The sequence below is a fragment of the Lepidochelys kempii genome, chromosome 1, assembly GCF_965140285.1.
Source record: "Lepidochelys kempii isolate rLepKem1 chromosome 1, rLepKem1.hap1, whole genome shotgun sequence".
NCBI classification, from domain to species: domain Eukaryota; kingdom Metazoa; phylum Chordata; order Testudines; family Cheloniidae; genus Lepidochelys; species Lepidochelys kempii.
The window spans coordinates 162,594,464-162,612,215 of NC_136380.1; the positions used below are offsets into that span (position 1 = coordinate 162,594,464).

At 42.4% G+C, this 17,752-nt stretch overlaps 1 protein-coding gene across 3 annotated transcripts in view; it reads right to left on the reverse strand.

Annotated features, from left to right (window-relative positions):
• The window catches only part of TTC3 (tetratricopeptide repeat domain 3), a 131,340-nt gene that overhangs the window by 65,731 nt on the left and 47,857 nt on the right, over positions 1-17,752 (reverse strand). For all 3 annotated transcript variants that reach the window (XM_073360955.2, XM_078854584.1, XM_078854583.1), the window contains 3 exons: positions 10,244-10,304; positions 7,056-7,122; positions 3,437-3,574 (listed from right to left, as the gene is read on the reverse strand). In XM_073360955.2, the coding sequence (XP_073217056.2) occupies positions 3,437-3,574; positions 7,056-7,122; positions 10,244-10,304 (266 nt within the window). The remainder of the gene's footprint in view (positions 1-3,436; positions 3,575-7,055; positions 7,123-10,243; positions 10,305-17,752) is intronic.

A 17,752-nucleotide genomic window follows, 5' to 3' on the forward strand; every position in this document is an offset into this window, starting at 1 on the left:
CGGATGTGGGACTGCACCTGCTCCCTGGTGTGGCCCCTAAGCAGCCAGTCATCCAGGTAGGGGTATACTTGTACCTGCTGTCGACGGAGGAAAGCAGTCACCACCAACATGCAGTTGGTGAACACTTGGGGGGCTGTTGAGAGGCCGAATGGTAGGACAGTGAATTGGTAATGCTTGTGGTTGACCATGAAGCGTATGAAGAGCCGGTGCGTGAGACGAATCGCTATATGGAAGTACGCATCCTTCATGTCGAGGGCAGCATACCAGTCTCCTGGATCCAGGGAGAGGATAACGGTAAACAGGGAGACCATACAGAACTTCAACTTTACCATTAATTTGTTGAGTCAGCACAGATCTAGAATGGGTTTGAGACCCCACCTTGGCCTTGGGGATTAGGAAGTATTGGGAGTAGAATCCCTTGCTCCTTAGCTCCTGAGGAACCTCCTCCACCGCTCCCATGGTGAGGAGTGCCTATACCTCCTGGATAAGGAGTTGCTTGGGAGAGGGGTCCCTGAAATGAGACAGGGAAGGGGGTTGGGTGGGAGGGAGGGCAGGAGCAGAACTGGAGAGAATATCCCACTTCCACCATAGGGAGGACCCAGCTGGCCAAAGTTATTTGGGACCAAGCATGGTAGAAGTGGGACAGATGATTCAAAAAAAGACGGGGAAGGATCCGTAATTGAGGCTGGTGCACTGTCCTTGGGCGCCCCTTCAAAAGGGCAGCATGGAACCAGATGATGGATTAGTCGGGCCCTGGACCAGCCCAGAAGGGGGGCTGGAAGGCTTCCTTCAGCCATTCCTGCCCCTTCTCCTGTAGAAGTCCTGCCTCAGCCAAGGAGGGTAGAAGCACTGCTGTTGTTGGGGCTTGAAATGTTCGCGTTGGGTTGCCTGGGCGTGCATATCCAAAGATTTCATAGTAGCCCGTCTTTTAGGCCATGTAGCCGAGAGTCAGTCTGCTCCACGAACAGGCCTGCCCCATCAAAAAGCAGGTCCTGCATTGTCTGTTGAACCTCAGGCGGAAGGCCCGAGGCTTGCAACCAAAAACTATGCCTCATAGCGATACCAGAAGACAAGGTGTGCACTGCCGAGTCTGCAGTATCCAGTGAGGTCTGTAAAGAGGTCCGTGCCACCACCTTGCCCTACTCCACTACGGCTCCAAACTCCTCCCTGGTCTCTGACGGAACCAGCTCTAATTTGAGAATCAAGTTCCAGGAGCTGAAGCTACACCAGCTCAGAATGGCCTGCTGATTGGCAATCCTGAGTTGCAGCTCCCCCCCCCCCACCCAAATCGAGTACACCTTACACCCAGACAAGTCCAGGTGCTTGGCCCCTGCCTCTCTTTGTTCACTGCTGCAACCACCAATGAACAAGGCTCCGGGTGTGTGAAGAGGTATTCGTACTCCTTCGACGGGACGAAGTATTTCATCTCAACGCCCTTAGCAGTGGGAGGGATGGAGGCCGGGGTCTGCCAGATGGTCTTGGCATTGGCCTGTATGGTCTTAATGAGGGGCAGAGCCACCCTCAAAGGACCTTCCGGGGCCAAGATGTCGACCACCAGGTCCCCCGACTCCACCACCTCCTTGGCCTGCAGACCCATGTTGCGTGCAACCCTGCGACGGAGGTCCTGGTGGGTGCGGTTGTCTATGGGGTGACGGTCCGGAGACAGAAGTGCCTGCAACGGCCTTGTCTGGGGAGGAGGATGAGGAGGCTAATTCGGAAACAGGGTCCTCCTGTCCCTCCTGCTCATCAGGGACTTCCTGTCCTATCTCGCTGGCTGGACCAGGGTTCTGCTTAGGAACTGGAGTTGGGTTGGGAGGGTGGGGTCCAGGGGGAGAGAGGAGGCAGGCACTGCACCTCCTCGGCACCTTGAGGGGTGGGGCAACTGGCAGAAGCCTCTGGCAACAACAGTTCAGAGGTGGCTGATTGGGAGCCTTTAGACTGGGCGCCTTGCGCTTGGTGGTATGCCCACAGGGTCCAAAATGGCCACTGCACTGGTCCCTGCCACTGCGCAGGCCACGGCCCTGCCCCCATCTCAGAGCATCCATGGCCCAACCGGTGCCAACCCTGCTCTGAGTATCTAGATCCCGCCTCTGAGTCCGAAGACCAGGATCGCTATGGCCAGGGCGGTGCCGAGCGGAGCTGATCCTGTGAGCGGTGCCACGCTAGAGAGCAGTGCCATGACCTGGAGCTGCGCAGGGTTGCTGAGTGGCACCGGGACTGGTGCCAGGAGTGGGACCTGCCATGCAACGGGGATCGACACATGGATCAGCGTCGCGAGCAGGAACACTGGCATAAACCGGGAGCGGTGCCGCAAGTATGACTGGTGCCAGAATTGTGAACGGCGCTGAGGGACGGAGCATCGCTAGTTTGCCGCGAGACAGTGCCATGCGATTTGGTACCGGAGGCTTGGTGCAACAGGTGGGTGACCTTGGCGCTGTCGTGGCAATGAGGTCCCTCATGACCTGAAAGGTGTCCGAGGTAGATGACCTGGGCTGGGGAGTCCAACGGCACTGGACTCGACGGTCCTCCTTGCAGGACCGAAGTCAACGGTACTGTCTCCGCAGGCTTCAGTGCTGGGTGCTCCTCTTAAGGGCGCACTCCACAGGGGTGGACCTCTGGGATGCAGAGCTGCTCCTCCCTTGCTTCCAGTGCCGTGTCTGCGTCGGGGAGTGGGAGCCGTGCTGGGTCAATCCAGCCGTTTTCAGCGCTGGGGAGCATCGGTGGCGCAGGTCTCTGACAGAGTCCTTCCACAGTGCCGCTTCCACCATAGTCGCCGGGGCGCTACACACCGATGAACTTGGTGCCAGGTCTTGCCATGCCGGTGGAGGCTGCGGTCTAAGTGCCGCCTCCACAAGGAGCTGCTTGTGCAGAACATTAATTCTGAGCAAATTCTGCATTGCGCAGTGGCGCATAATTCTCCCAGGAGCAGATACTGAAAACTACATTAAAAATTGTATGAAATGTATGACAATGAAAATATGTAAGAACGTTATTGGGGATAGATTAGATAATTAAAGAAAAATCATGGCATTTGCCACAGAGAATTTATAATCTAAAGTGAGAGAATAAATACGGCTATGGATCACATCTTAAAATGTTTAGGATGTGCAATTTTGTGTATATGCACACAGATAAAAATTTGTATTCCCAATACATTTTAATGTCAAGATGTTGTCCATGGTCACCATAACCACTTTATATGTTGTATCTTTTTTCCTATTCTCTATTTTTTTAAATTATAAGCTATTTGAGACACACTACTTTTTTTTACATTTGTACAATGCCTAGCACATAATGGAATGTAACTGGAAACAATTATTAATAAATAATAATAATAATAATGACTGCTTTGCGGGGGGAAAGTAGTGAAATATAAAACTTACAGGTCAAGGCTCAATCATCCCTAATAAGTAGCCCAGGGCGCCCTACTCCTTACCTTTAACTCTGAAGGATCCAAAGTATTCAATAACTTTGAAAAGAATTGTTCAGCACTGCGACAACGCTGGTCCGTCAAGGCTGTATAGCCATCATGAACAAGCTTCTTCAACATTTCTGGCAACACAGTTAAATCCACCTACAAAAATCAATCTTAACTAAATCAAATTTTGTTGACTATGTTATGAAACAAGCTACTAATTATTAAAAATGTAATCCAAGTGGTTAAATAATATCAGAGTTCAATATTTTCTGCATTTTGGTTACAAGAGTTCCACCTTTTTTAATTTAGTTCAGTGGCAACATTCACTTTTACCTGGCTTGTGGGTATTCACAGTTTTCACAGAAGTAAATTTGGTAAACTTTAAAAATATTGTTTCAGACCCATTCCCCTCTCCCTCCCCCCCACAACTTCACTGGCTTCCCATTCATTTAAAAATTGTCATCCCTCTATGTCAATGGTCTACTGTTCCAACCTACCACACAGATCTAGGCTTTGTCTACACTACAAAGTTTTGTTGGAAAAAGTTATGCCACTTTAATTAAAGTGCTTTATTAAAAACCGCTATTGCATGTCCAATTAGCTCCTTGTGTCGGCAGAGTGCATCCACACAGTGCACGGTGGTCGCTATCCCACTGTGCAACTGGCCGCAGGATGCTTTGGGAAGGGTTTGCAATACCTCATGGGGCAGGTACAGCATCACATGCGGCAGGTTTCTCAATCCCATCATTTCAGGGGCATCCTAGTAGATTGTCAGCTGCTTTTTTCAAATGAAGTGTGTGGTGGGAGGGAGAGAGAGGAGAGTGGTGTGGCTGGGGCAGGCGAGACAGCAGGCTGACCACCTATCCTGAGAGAGGGAAGGGGACCCACACCTCACATCAGCTCCCAACTCTGCTTGGCAGTCAGCACAGCAGTCTCCCCTGAAGCAGCCCACTCCGCCAGCCTATGGTTCTATGATTCCCTCCGAGTTCTCCCACAGCCTCCTGAGCTGCCAGGAGCAGCATCCTGAGCAGCTGTGTGAGCTCTCCATGCTGAGGAATGTCAAAGCAGCACAGCAATCATCCATCGTCCCCCCTGCTCCCCGCAGCAGCAGCCTGCCTGCCCCTGTGTTCCCAGTGCAGGGCAGAACAGGAGCATTCCACACTAATAATTTGCTCTTTGTTTCCCAAACAGAGCAGCACACTGAGCTGTCAGATACTTCCCAAAGCTTTGAAAGAGAAGAGGCGCATGCCTACACTGAGCAGAGCGGTCATGGCAGGCATTGTGGGATACTGGTGGAAGTCAGTTATGTCGACAAAACAAACAGCAGTGTCTACACTGACACTTTGTCGCTTTAACTTTTCCGCAAAAAGTTTTATGCTTCTCGTTGAGGCGGTTTTATTTTGTCTGCAAAACAGCAGAGTTTCGCCGCTAAAAGTAGCTTTGTAATGTGTACAGCTCCTGTGTTTTGTCGGCAAAAGGCAGCTTTTGCTGACAAAACTCTGTAGAATAGACAAGGCCTTAGTCACTCTAAATCTCAACTCCTCTGTCCTGTCCCATGATTTCATCACCACGATTTAAGAGTCTGCCCCTCAGCACTTTTACCACCTAAAAGCAGACTTCCTATATTTTTTCACCTTACACTCACCCATTTCTCTAAAACAATAAAGCAATTTGAAAATATTTTTTGTCTCCCTGGTCTATATCTTTTCACTTTTGGTTTTCTTTTATATTTAATGCTGCAATATCTTGGGTATTGTATGAGCTTGTTACTCCTCTAAAGTTGCTGTATAAAAGAGATAAACACAGAAGTCATTAGTTCATAAAGTGGTCTAATATCTTCGGTTCTGATCCTATGCTGTGAACCATATGACGGACTGCTCTGCAGAAGTCCTCCAAGCACAAGTAGTTGCAGGATTGGAGCCTTAGTATTTTGAACAAGTAATTAAGGAAAAACAAAGCTGAATTTAATGTCATAAAGTAGCTACTATGCATAGGTATCAATTACTTGTTAAAGACGACTGCATAAGGATTTTTAGAATGCACGAACAGGGCAGTACATGTATGTATACGCACACACCATAATACCTCATTGTTCCTGTGTCAGGCAGACCTGTTTTATAAGCTTTCATTCCTCATTTTCTTTTAAGATATGAAATAATTTAAATGTAAAAAATTATGAATAAAGCTCATCATTGTCTCTCTAGGCAATGGAAGATAGGGTTGGGGGTGGGAAAGGAATGATAAAAGTGGGGAAATATTGGATGGGGGAGGATGACTTGAGATTCTAAGCTGCCTGATTTCCTGAGAGTGTGTTATACTGAATTATACTGCTGTATTTTAATTATGCTTAGGTATTATTTTGGTGTATTTTTAAGCTTTGGCGAGGGTGCTAGAGGTCCCCTTTTTCCTGTTTACATAAATCCTAATGAATACATTAAAAACATATTATAACAAGCTGAATACTAAAGAAATTCACTATTACACAGACTGTAATGATTTCCTAAGTCATACCTAAAATTACAGTTTTCAGTACGTAAAATTGTTTTATTTTCAGATTATTTGAAGTAGAAATTGAAAAGTTATGATTGTAATGTTTGAAGTAATTTTTTAAATATTAATGTTTCACCCAAATATTAAAAATTTGAATGAAGCAAAAACAAAAGCTAAATCTACCTAGTCCTGTTGATACCACTGAAGTGAGATTTTGAAGTAACGACCTTGTCAAATCCATGTTAACATCTTCTCATTCTGTGCTGAGACTAGCCAGTGTCAAACACTGGGGCCTTAGAGAACATTTTAAATTTCAAAAGTTTTATCTTGATGAATTTTAGATTAACTTTCATCCATCAAAATTCAGATTTCAGAAGTCAAGCTGAAAAACCATAGCTGAATTCCAAAACAAAATGGTTACTACAATTGCCCTATTTGCAAAAAAAATAAGAACATTCATCTACTCTTAGGATAGAATGGAGAAAATGCTGATGGTAAAATTTGTCATAAATCTGAATTTGTATTTATTTTCCTTATCTTTGAGTGACTGGTTGTCAATTTATGTTATTTTTATTATTATTGTGTGGTTTTCTATTGTATTTCTATTGTATTGAATTTTCTGTAAATTGGTGACATAAATGTCTTTCTTAGGATTCATGGCCCAAAGTCAACCATACCAACTTCCTTAAAAGTAGTTTTGTGTCTCTTGAATTTTGATACTTTTGGAGGATCATTGGATAGCCTCTATGACATAGAAAATACGTAATATTTTTAAAGATATTCACCTAAGAGGTACTTTTCCAAAGCTGATGCTTACTTAATTGTAAACTTCAATTAAAATGTCCTAATCTGCACTTGACTAGCAACCCAATAAATTAACACTGCAGCAGAAATTAAGGGCTGATGGTGTTTAATTTGGTTCTGTTGTACCAGAGTATACATAGCCCTGTTCAGAAGTTTATGCTTGTCTGATAGATGTGTAGTTAAATCCTGGGCTGCCTCAACATGTTAATTAAATACCATTGTTGTATTTTTTAATACTTAAGTAATGTTATTGCCAAGATAACATGATTTATTCAAACAAGAGACATGAAAGAAGTATTTTTAAATTAAGATCCTAGTGTTTTCAGTTGTTTCCTTCATTTACCTGTTGGATAGCACTACAGAGTTTATCCTGGATGTTTTTAGAATCAATCTTCAAACTCAGATGATCTCTACAATTAAAGACAGTATTAGCATCACTGCAATTTTTAAATTGGAATTTGTACATATACACTTTATAGACTCCATTCTTCAGAGGGTGAAGAAATTCGTTGGCTTATGTAGCTATATGGGGTATGCCTGCACAGCAACTGGGACGGTGCTTTCCATGGCAGGTAGACAGATATGCACTAGCTCTGCTCAAGCTAACACACAAAAACGACATTATGACTGCAGCATCAAGGACGGGGCATAGGGCTAGCCACCTGAGCCACTCTGCTATTTTTAGTGCACTAGCTCCAGCATAGCTAACATGCATCTCTCTACCTGTGCTGAGAACCATACTCCCAGCTTCTAAAGGCATTTGATTATACCTTCATCTCTGCCCCATGTTCAAGGGCAGCAAGCACCCATCACATGGGAAGAGTCCTAAAGATTGTGTGCTAAGGAAATGGAGATTTCTCAGAAGGAATGTGTCCGTTATATACACTGGAGCAAGTGTGAGGGGACCTTGAAAAATGATATGATCCAAGCTATGCTGGTGTGGCTAAATTTTAATTCACTAATTAGTATAAGATCCACAGTATACTCGACTGCACAATAAACACATTCATTGTTATGGCTAGGCTCCATAGACTTTTCACAGCAACAGCCACAAAGATATAAAAGTAGTTTGTGATTAAGTAATGGCATCAACACATATTCTTAACAAGAATTTTCTAATTATGCATTTATTTATAAAATTGCGAATGGCCTCTGAACAATATAAAAACTTCAAATAGTGCAGCCTCTCCATGACAGATGTAGTAATTAAAGAAATTTAGTCAGCTGTCTGGATCTGTAAAGTTAATCAAAGTGTAGTTCAGCTCTGAAAAGTGACTTCAAAATGGCCTAGTAGGGTTTCATACTTTGGTGTTCCACTAACACCATATCAAATTTGTTTCAGGCTGTGAGAATGATAGATTATGTAGTCAGCCACTGTGATAAAGAATGTTACAGCTGAAAAGCAAACCAAAAAAATTCTGCTGTGTCTAGACACAGTTCTCTATCAAAAGATCTTTGTCCTGCTTCAAGCAGGGGGGTTGGACTAGATGATCTCCTGAGGTCCCTTCCAACCCTAACCTTCTATGATTCTATGAATACCTATCTTTGATCACACATCTAATTATCTGAGAGGTAAAAACAGCAAACTGACAGCCTTAATACAAACTTAACAAAATTTTATAGCCCGTGTACCATTCTTAGAAGTTTTAATAATTATTTTATGACTTTTATGATAATTATTTTTCAAAGTAAGATCTACTGTAATAGCTACAGGCATATCTTAATGTCAGCAATGCATTTACTATCATCAAGAAACCCCTTTGGCAGGAGTAAACAGCTGTGTGGTACAAGATGGTTATACAAGTAGTGATTTGGATTTGTTTGTATTCTCTCTCTCTCTCATATGCACACTATTTTTAGACATTTGTTTATAGACATTTCTCTGGTAATTCTAACACTTTAGCATCTCAATACCTTTGAACCTATACAAATGTGTTATAATTAGCGATTCTGCTATTACTTTCCTTTTTTGCTAATCTGTTTTTTAAAATAACTTCTATGCCTTGTGAATAGGGTTGCCAGGTAACCCATTTTCGACCGGAACACCCAGTCAAAAAGGGATCCTGGCAGTAGAGCTGTCTGGGCCGTTAAAAGTCCGGTCGGTAGCACAGCATGGCTAAGGCAGGCTCCCTACCTGGCTCTGGGTGGCTCCCGGCCATTGGAAGCTGCAGAGGCGGTGCCTGAGGCCGGGGGCAGTGCACACTGCGCAGAGCCACCTGGCTACGCCTTGGAGCTGAGAGACATGTCGCTGCTTATGGGGAGCTGCCCAAAGTAAGCGCCACCCAGAACCCGCACTCCTCACTCCCTCCTGCACCCCAACCCCCTGCCCCTGCCCTCAGCCTCCTCCTGGAGCCTGCATCCCACATCCCCTCCCACACCCTAACCCCCAGTCCCAGCTGTGAGCTCCCTCCTGCACCCAAACTCCTTCCCGCAGCCCGCACCCCATCCCTTGTCCCAACTCAGAGCCCCTGCCAGCATCCTGAACCCCTCATTTCTGGCCTCACCCTGGAGCCCACACTCCCAGACCAGAGCCATCACCCCCCCGCATCCCAATCCCCTGCCCAGAACCCCCTCCCACAACCTGAACCCCTCATTACCAGCCCCACCCCAGAGCCTGCACACCCAGCCAAAGCCCTTACCCCACACCCCAAACGCCTGCCCCAGCCCAGAGCCGCCTCCCACACCCTGAACTCCTCATCTCTGGCCCCAGCCCGGAGCCCACACCCGCAGCCAGAGCCCTCACCCCAACCCCCTGCTCCAACCCGGTAAAAATGAGTGAGTGAGGGTGGGGGAGAGTGAGCAACAGAGGGAGGAAGGATGGAGTGAGTGGGGGGTGGGGCCTCATGGCAGAGCCTTGGGGAAGGGGCAGGGAACGGGCAGGGCAAAAGTGTTTAGTTTTGTGCGATTAGAAAGTTTGCTACTTCACAAGTAGGGTTGCCAACTCATTTAGAGCATTCACTTACTTACAAATGTTAATGAATTGTTGGGACATGATTTTAGATACTTATTATAAGACTATTACAGAAAAACTGTTGAAGGAGAAAAGTTGAGCAAATTTAGCAGTGATAATATTTATATGGTCCTGTTTTTCTGGGTCCCTTTTGTCACTGAAGATCTAATTTTTAATCATGGCTCTTCCTTCTACAGCTTAGTTTCTTCTTCTTGGACCTTCAAGGAAATCATAAACTTGTGCTTATGACAACTATCTGTTGCTATTGAAACAACTGTGATCAAATTCAATATTACAGACTTCTACACAGAATCAAAAAAAGATGAGAACCACCATTACTGGTCAACCACTTTAAAAAAAAAAATATGAACAGCTTCTTTATTAGCTAGGAGTGCACAAAATGTTGAAGTCTCCAACATGTCAATGAGAGTTTGTATCCAATATATCTGAATGCTTTCCTCATGTGAAAATTTGTCCTTTCAAGAATATATAAAAATAGGAACAGTGAAAATTTCATTAATGTTCTTCCAAAGATTTTCACCATGTAAAGTTACTAAAATGATAAAATATCTCCTTCTTACCTCGTCTTTTCAGAATCACTGGTTTTGTTCTTTAGTTTTCCTTTATTTTGGTGATTCTCTCCTGTTACATAAAAATATCATTTTGAACCAATTGAAGACAACATTCATTTAAAAGAACACCAACCCGAAAATCACATTTTGTCTGAAAATTTTGTACTCCCAACAGTTACAAATATCTCAGATTAATGTAACTGAAAGAAGTTAATAAAAATATCACTTCTTTCTTTATCCAGTTTGTTTACTTTGGAAATTTACCACCACTTTGTGTACAATTTCTCCCTTGCTAGAAGACCCTTTTAATTAAGAAGAAAAACCCTTACAATTGTTTAAAGAAACTTATTTTTTAAACAATCACATATTATACAGAGGTTATATCAGCAACAAGCTAAAAATTATTTCATTTTGAAAATTCCTGTTGACATTGTCTAATTTTTTGAACGAGTAAAATATCAATATGGGCCTTATTAGAACATATTTCATATTATAATTTCAATTCGCTGTATTTAGCCACAATACTTAAAGAATACCTTTCTGAATAGACTCATTCAGTTCAAACGACTGACTTTACATTGAGAGAGAAAAGAAATGGAGAGAATAAACACTCCAGTATATCCAATCTAAATAAGTTATTTTCTCTACCTATGCCAGTCCACACTGTAATGTTCTACGGATGAGGAGAATTCATGACTAAGTTTCTTCCTCTCTATATTACATCATATCAGGCAACTGTAAAAGAGATCTTTTTTTCCTGTAAAATTATAATTATTCCACCACAGATTAAATTCCAATTTTTTAAAAAGTGATTAATGATTTTGGGTGCCAAACTTGAGACACCATAAGTGGGCATGAGTTTCTGCAAGTGTTAAATAGAAGCCTTTTAAAAATTAAGCTCCCTTGGGATGTTTCAAATTGGGCTCCCAAAATTACTAATGACTTAAAAATTTTGGCCTAGATTAGCTTTAGGACTGCAGATCTTTGTCTCAGACCAATATTAAGCTCTGAGGCTATAAAATGTGCAAATGCTTGAAAGATTCATATGATCAATAGCCACAGAAAATTTACTGTTGAACACATCACTGTTGAGCCCGTGTCTTAGAAACCCAGTCATCTGTGAGATATTAGGTCAATTAGAACTCTGAGAAGAATTTATTAAACAAATGTCCATCGAGGATACCTATCACTGTCTCCAGTGCAGGTAAGTGATTGAAGTCAAACTCAAGTAATTAATTCTAGTACTTCACATATCTTAATATCGTGATGATTACTCAATTGGTTGGTTCCTGTGATAATTTAAAACTATAATTTTAAGGATTTCAGAGTGGTAGCCGTGTTAGTCTGTACCAGCAAAAACAACGAGGAATCCTTGTGGAACCTTAGAGACTAACAAATTTCACTCCCATCTTTTCATGTGCTGTAATATATATATACTGCTTTCTGTATTTTTCACTCCATGCAGCTGATGAAGTGGGTTTTAGCCCACAAAAGCTTATGACCAAATAAATTTGTTAGTCTCTAGGGTGCCACAAGGACTCCCTGGTTTTTTTTATAATAATTTTAGAATGTATAATGAACATATTATACATTAGTGGCATTTTTTTATTAATTTATTACAATTCTATAGGTAAAAGCGCAACATAATGAAAATGCAACAAAATGAAGAAAAACATTTTAAAGTATTTTGATTTCTTTTCTGGTCTGCTAGAAATAAGAAGTGAAACCACTGGTTGGAAAAGTATTTTTGCTCAGTTACTTGCCTAAAGATGGAAGGAAATGAAATGTAAGATTGGATGTTTGAATGTGTGTTTATTATGAAGTCAAAATTCAATTTTTAACATTTTTATTTTTGTTTTGAATTTTTAGTAGATTTTAAATGAAAGCTTTATGAGACAGGCAATTAATTTGCTGTTCAACCTTTCACCAGTCCATGATCAGAAGATCTGATTATCTGTGTAAGCAAAATTATGTTTTGGGACTCCTAAATAGACAATTAATAGTTGGCAATGTTCAGTTATAGATTTGGTGAGTGCTTGATTTTGCCAGGGTTCTTCATGACATGCTAAGTTATGAAAATCAGGGTTTTCTCCTTAAAAAAATAAAAAGGATGCTCATCGATCACAACTCGATAAAAGGCTTAGCAAATGCAAGGATATACTTTATTCTGACTCACTGAACTACTCCAGGAGGATTTTTTTAAATCACTGCTTTAAATTAGGCTGAGGCGCTGTAAAACTAATTTGAAAATATGTGCTACTGCAACTTTAGATGAAAATGTATAATGAATATATTATACATTAGTGGCATCTTTTATATGAATTTAATACAAATGCTATAGGTAAAAAAACCATGAAAATTAAGACTGATTCCGCAAATACTTAAACAGGTACACCACTGAATTCACACGAATAGTCCCATGGGACTATTTATGTACTTAAACATATGCATAAGTATTTGCAGCATCAGGGACGAATATGTTTACTAAAAACTTCTTAGTGGCATAAAATCTTTATCACTTTAAAACAAAAATTACCCCAGTGTTAACAATGAAAAGTTATTTAGACTTAATAAAATAATTATGAACTTTAGAATAAACAAACCAAAACCTTTTAAAAAATAGGAGCCTAAAGTTAAGATTTCTATGGGAACTCTGCACGGTGCAGGTTCAAATATTTACTGAAGGTGACACTTACAAATAATAATGCACAATAGAGTTTCCTCATACTTGTAGCCTGTGGGAAACTAGGAAATGAGAGCCTGTCTGAAACCAAGGGTTTTAAGTATATCCTCATTTTAGCATTTAAGCGTAGAGATTAAATTCTCTTTTCATTATTACACTGGAGTTTTCTTTTAAGGAACTGATATTGCACTCAAGCAAACATTAAAAAGCATAACCAAAACCCCATTAAAAAACAGTTTTTGTACCTTTGTCCTGCTATTTGCCTAATTAGTGTGTAATAACCCATCTTCTTCTAATGTTTAAAAAGCATATATAGAAAAGAACACCACAACATTAAGTGCAACACAAACTTAAGTCCAGAAAAGGAAAAAAACATTCCAATTGGTATGATTCTATTTTATCTTCTATGCATTTCATATTTAAAATATAAAAGACAACAATTAAAAGGAAAAAGACTTGCTCCGTTGTGTAATATAAGTCTCCCCTTCCACTGATCATCCTGATCAAGCACTGCTTATCTGAGAGCACTAATACTTACTTAGAATCTCAATTTGCTCTTAAAATACAAAACTACAAAAAAACCTCTGCTGAAGTTTACTTAACATACCCATAGGAGAACATATTGAAAGGTAAATGAAAAGCACTTACCCCTGAAACACTTTAAAGCTTTACCAGAAGTAACACTAACTCTGACCGGAAGTGCCATTAGGAATGAACAAAAATATACTACAGAAAGGCAAACACACTCAAAAAAATACATGTAAACAAAACTGAAAGGAAAAGAAAAGGAAATACAAATTAAAAAGAAATGGAAGCACAAGGGTCCTATATAAAATCTCCCACAAGCCACAGCCCTTCACTGAACAAAGAACCCGGAAAAGAATACTCACTCCCTCCACCCACCTAAAAACTGTAACAATCAGACATGCACAGCATAACTCCTCCTCCCAAATCAAGGCCAACCTAAATATTTCCTCCAAAATCAGTATTAACACAAAGAATATCTTGTACCACAGACAATTACAAGGAAAACAAAAAACAAACAAAAACCCGAAAAGCTCTAAAGAGCACAGAATGAAAAGCGTATCACGTTTTCTAAGAAATTCATATTAAGGAACAGCAATTCACAGCCCTATTATCTGCTTAGCCTTAGTGTGTTCTCTCTTCCCCAAAAACTCAATCCTCCACTAGACCCTATTATTTCTTCGTTCTCTAAAACGGGTTAGCCTTTTCTCTCAAAAACACCTGGGTTCATGCCTTGGGCCTCTCTTGCCTCAGCTATTACAAAAGCCTCCTTAACCTTCTTACTCCTCAGATTTTGCCTCTCCAGACTATCCAAATACAGCTGTCAATATGATTTTCCTCCTGACCATGATTTTCCCCCCTCATAGATCTCTTTACTGCCTTATAGGATCTTTCTGCATTAAGTCCTTGCAATACTTCACAATTCTGACAGCTAACATCTCTTCCCAATAATCCTACTACATTGCATCTCTTCGCTATACCCAAAGTTGTCTAGACGTGTTCCTTTGTACCTTTTCCTGGCTTCAAAAATACCTTCTTTCTTCATCGTACTTTACATATATATATATATATATATATATATATATATATATATATATATATATATGCTTAATTGTCCTGAGAATCATTCATACTACCAGATTACTCTTCAACATTCTGGTTCTATCATGTATTGTTTTGTGTTGTACCCACTTCTGGTTTTAGAGTTCAATCTTGCAAGGTGCTCTTTACTCTGGCCCCAATTCAGCAGAAGTATTTAAGCATGTGTAGTCTCAACAGGACTACTTTTGTGCTTAAGCACTTAAGAAGTTACTCACCTTGTGCAGTAATGATGGTTCTTTGAGTTGTGTGTCCCAATGGATGTTCCACTGTAGGTGACTCCTGAGTAGGGTTGCCAACTTTCTATTCGCAAAAAACCGAACACCCTTGCCCCGCCCCTTCCCCAAGGCCCCGCTGACTACATTCCCCCTCCCTCGGTGGCTCGCTCTCCCCCACCCTCACTCACTTTCACTGGACTGGGGCAGGCGGTTAGGGTGTGGGAGGGGATGAGGGCTCTCAATGGGGGTGAAGGCTCCAGGGTGAGACCAGAAATGAAGGGTTCAGGATGCGGGAGGGGGCTCCGGGCTGGGGCAGGTAGTTGGGGTGCGGGAGGGGGTATGGGCTCTGGGATGGGGCTGGGGATTAGGGGTTTGAAGTGCAGGAGGGGGCTCTGTCTTAGAGGGGGCTCAGGGCATGGGCTTACCTTGGGTGGCTCCCGGTCAGTGGTGCAAAGGCAAAGGTGCAAAAAGGAGTTGTGGGCGGGGGTCGCAAAGTTGCTGTAGGGGGAGTTACGGTACTGCTACCCTTACTTCTGCGTTGCTGCTGATGGTAGCACTGCCTTCAGAGCTGGGCAGCTGGAGAGCAGTGGCTGTTAGCTGGGATACCAGCTCTGAAGGCCCTCAGTCAGCAGCCACCACTCTCCGACCACTCAGATCTGAAGGCAAAAGCGCAGAAGTAAGGGTGGCATGGTATTGCTATCCTTATTTCTGTGCTGCTGCTGGCAGGCTGTTGCCTTTAGAGCTGGACACCTGGTCAACAGCCGCCACTCTCTGGCCACCCAGCTCTGAAGGCAACGCAGAAGTAAGGGTGGCAGTACTGCAACCCCCATGCAACTCCCTTTTGGATCAGGACCCTCAATTTGAAAAATTCTGTATAGCAGAGGGTAAAAGTACACAGAAGAACAGATTTCACGGTCCGTGATGCGTTTTTCATTGCCGTGAATTTGGTAGGGCCCTACATATCTGATACGATGACAGAACTGTGGTGCCGAATTGGGAGTCTGTAGCCAAATTCCCCAAGATGTATTCACCAAAGGTATGAGCAGGTAGCTGTTTTGCAGATCTCTGATTAGGAATACCCTTGGAGAATGCAAGAGAATGAGAGAACGTCGGAGAATGGACCAGGAGACTGATCTCATGGAGTTCATATGTATTGACGATGGGGGCATTTCCCGACGCAATTGATAGAAGAGCTTGAAGCAGCCAGAGACCCACTTGGAGAGTTGCTGAGTTGAAACAGCTGCATCATTTGATAGATCATTTGATCTATCCACAAGGGAGAGGAATAGTCTCAGGGATTTTCTAAAGGCCTTTGCTCTGTCCCTTCTCACATTAACCGTATGGAGGATGGTCTCTGTTATCCATGTGTCATCATCATCATCATGATGTTCCTATTACGCCTTTGGTGTTTAGGGCAGTGACGAAGCTCCTCCACTCCTGTCTGTTCCTGGAAAGTCTTTCAATGGCTCCCCAGCTGTGCCCAAGGTTTTCAACTCAGCTTCCACAGCTCTTCACCATGTTGTTTTTGGGCAGCCTCGTTTCCACTTGCCTTCAGGTGTCTGTCTTATTGCTACTCTGGTGATGGAATCAGTTTCCATCCAAAGCACATGACTAATCCATCTCCAGCGCCTCTTGGCAATGGTGGTGCTCAGATCCTCTTGGCTGCACTGTGTCAATAGATCTTGCTTTGAGACTGTTCTGGACCAAAAGGTAGGGAGGATTTTTCGGAGGCAGGTTGTATGGAATGAAGACAGTTTGGACATGTCATACTTCCTGATTCCCCAGCATTCTGCACTATAAAGTGCAGCTCTGATAAATCTTGAGTTTGCTTTTGGTGTTGTATTTTGATGATTTCCAGACTCTATTTAAGCTCCTGAAGGTGTTCCTGGCTTTACTGATTTTGTTCCGGATTTCCTGGCTTGTTCCACCGTCCTGGCTGATGGTGCTGCCCAAGAATGTTAATATTTCTACATTGGTGAGAACATAATCCTCTATCCATACTGGTGATGGTGAGGCAATATTAAAGGTCATGATATCTATCTTATTGCAGTTGATTTTCAGTCCAATTTGCTGGCTGAATGTGATGAGTCAAATTGTTTTTTCTTGTATATGGTGTTGGGTATGTGACAGGAGAGCGACATCATCTGCAAAGTTCAAGTCTTCAAGGGATGAGAGGAGTGTCCATTTAATGCCTCTGGCATGTCTTCTGTTGTACGCTGCATTACCTAGTCGATGGCAACGTTGAAGAGGATTGCAGATATGACACGCCCGTGACGTACTCCTGTTTTGAGTTCAAAACTGAGCTCACTGTAATCAACACTGCATGTAAAGTTGAAATAGAAGCTTTTGATGACGTTGATTATACGGAAAGGAATTTCATATGCCCGCAGAATGCACCATAGGTGGTCCTCTGAATGCTATCAAAAGCCTTCTCAAAGTCTATGAAATTTATGAAGAGTTGCCATTGTCATTCTAAGCACCATTCTATTATGTTTCGCAGAGTGAAGATCTGGTCTGTGCATCCACGCCCTTTCAGAAAACCAGCTTGCTCTTTTCTGAGAACACTATCAACTGCCTCTGATATACGGTGGACTATGATCTTACACAATACTTTGCTTGGCACAGATAAAAGTGTGATACCACGCCAGTTATTACAATTACTGAGAGTTCCTTTCTTTGGTATATTCACTATAACCCCATTGGTCCACTCATCTGTCACTTTTTCCCTTTCCCAGTCTGATGTAAATAGAGGGGCCAGGATAGGTCCTGCTAATTTAGGATTCACCTTGAACAATTCTGCATTCAAGTTATTCTTGCCAGAAGCTTTCCCATTTTTTAAGGATTTGATGGCTTGAATGATCTCTTCCTTAGTTGGGGTGGCTCTGTTGACATCAAGATCTTCTTCTGCCTCCTGGATGTTTGCTTCCTCTTTAAGTGGCTCCCTGTTCAGCAATTCTTTGAAATGCTCTGTCCAAAGCTTTTCTTGTTCTTTTT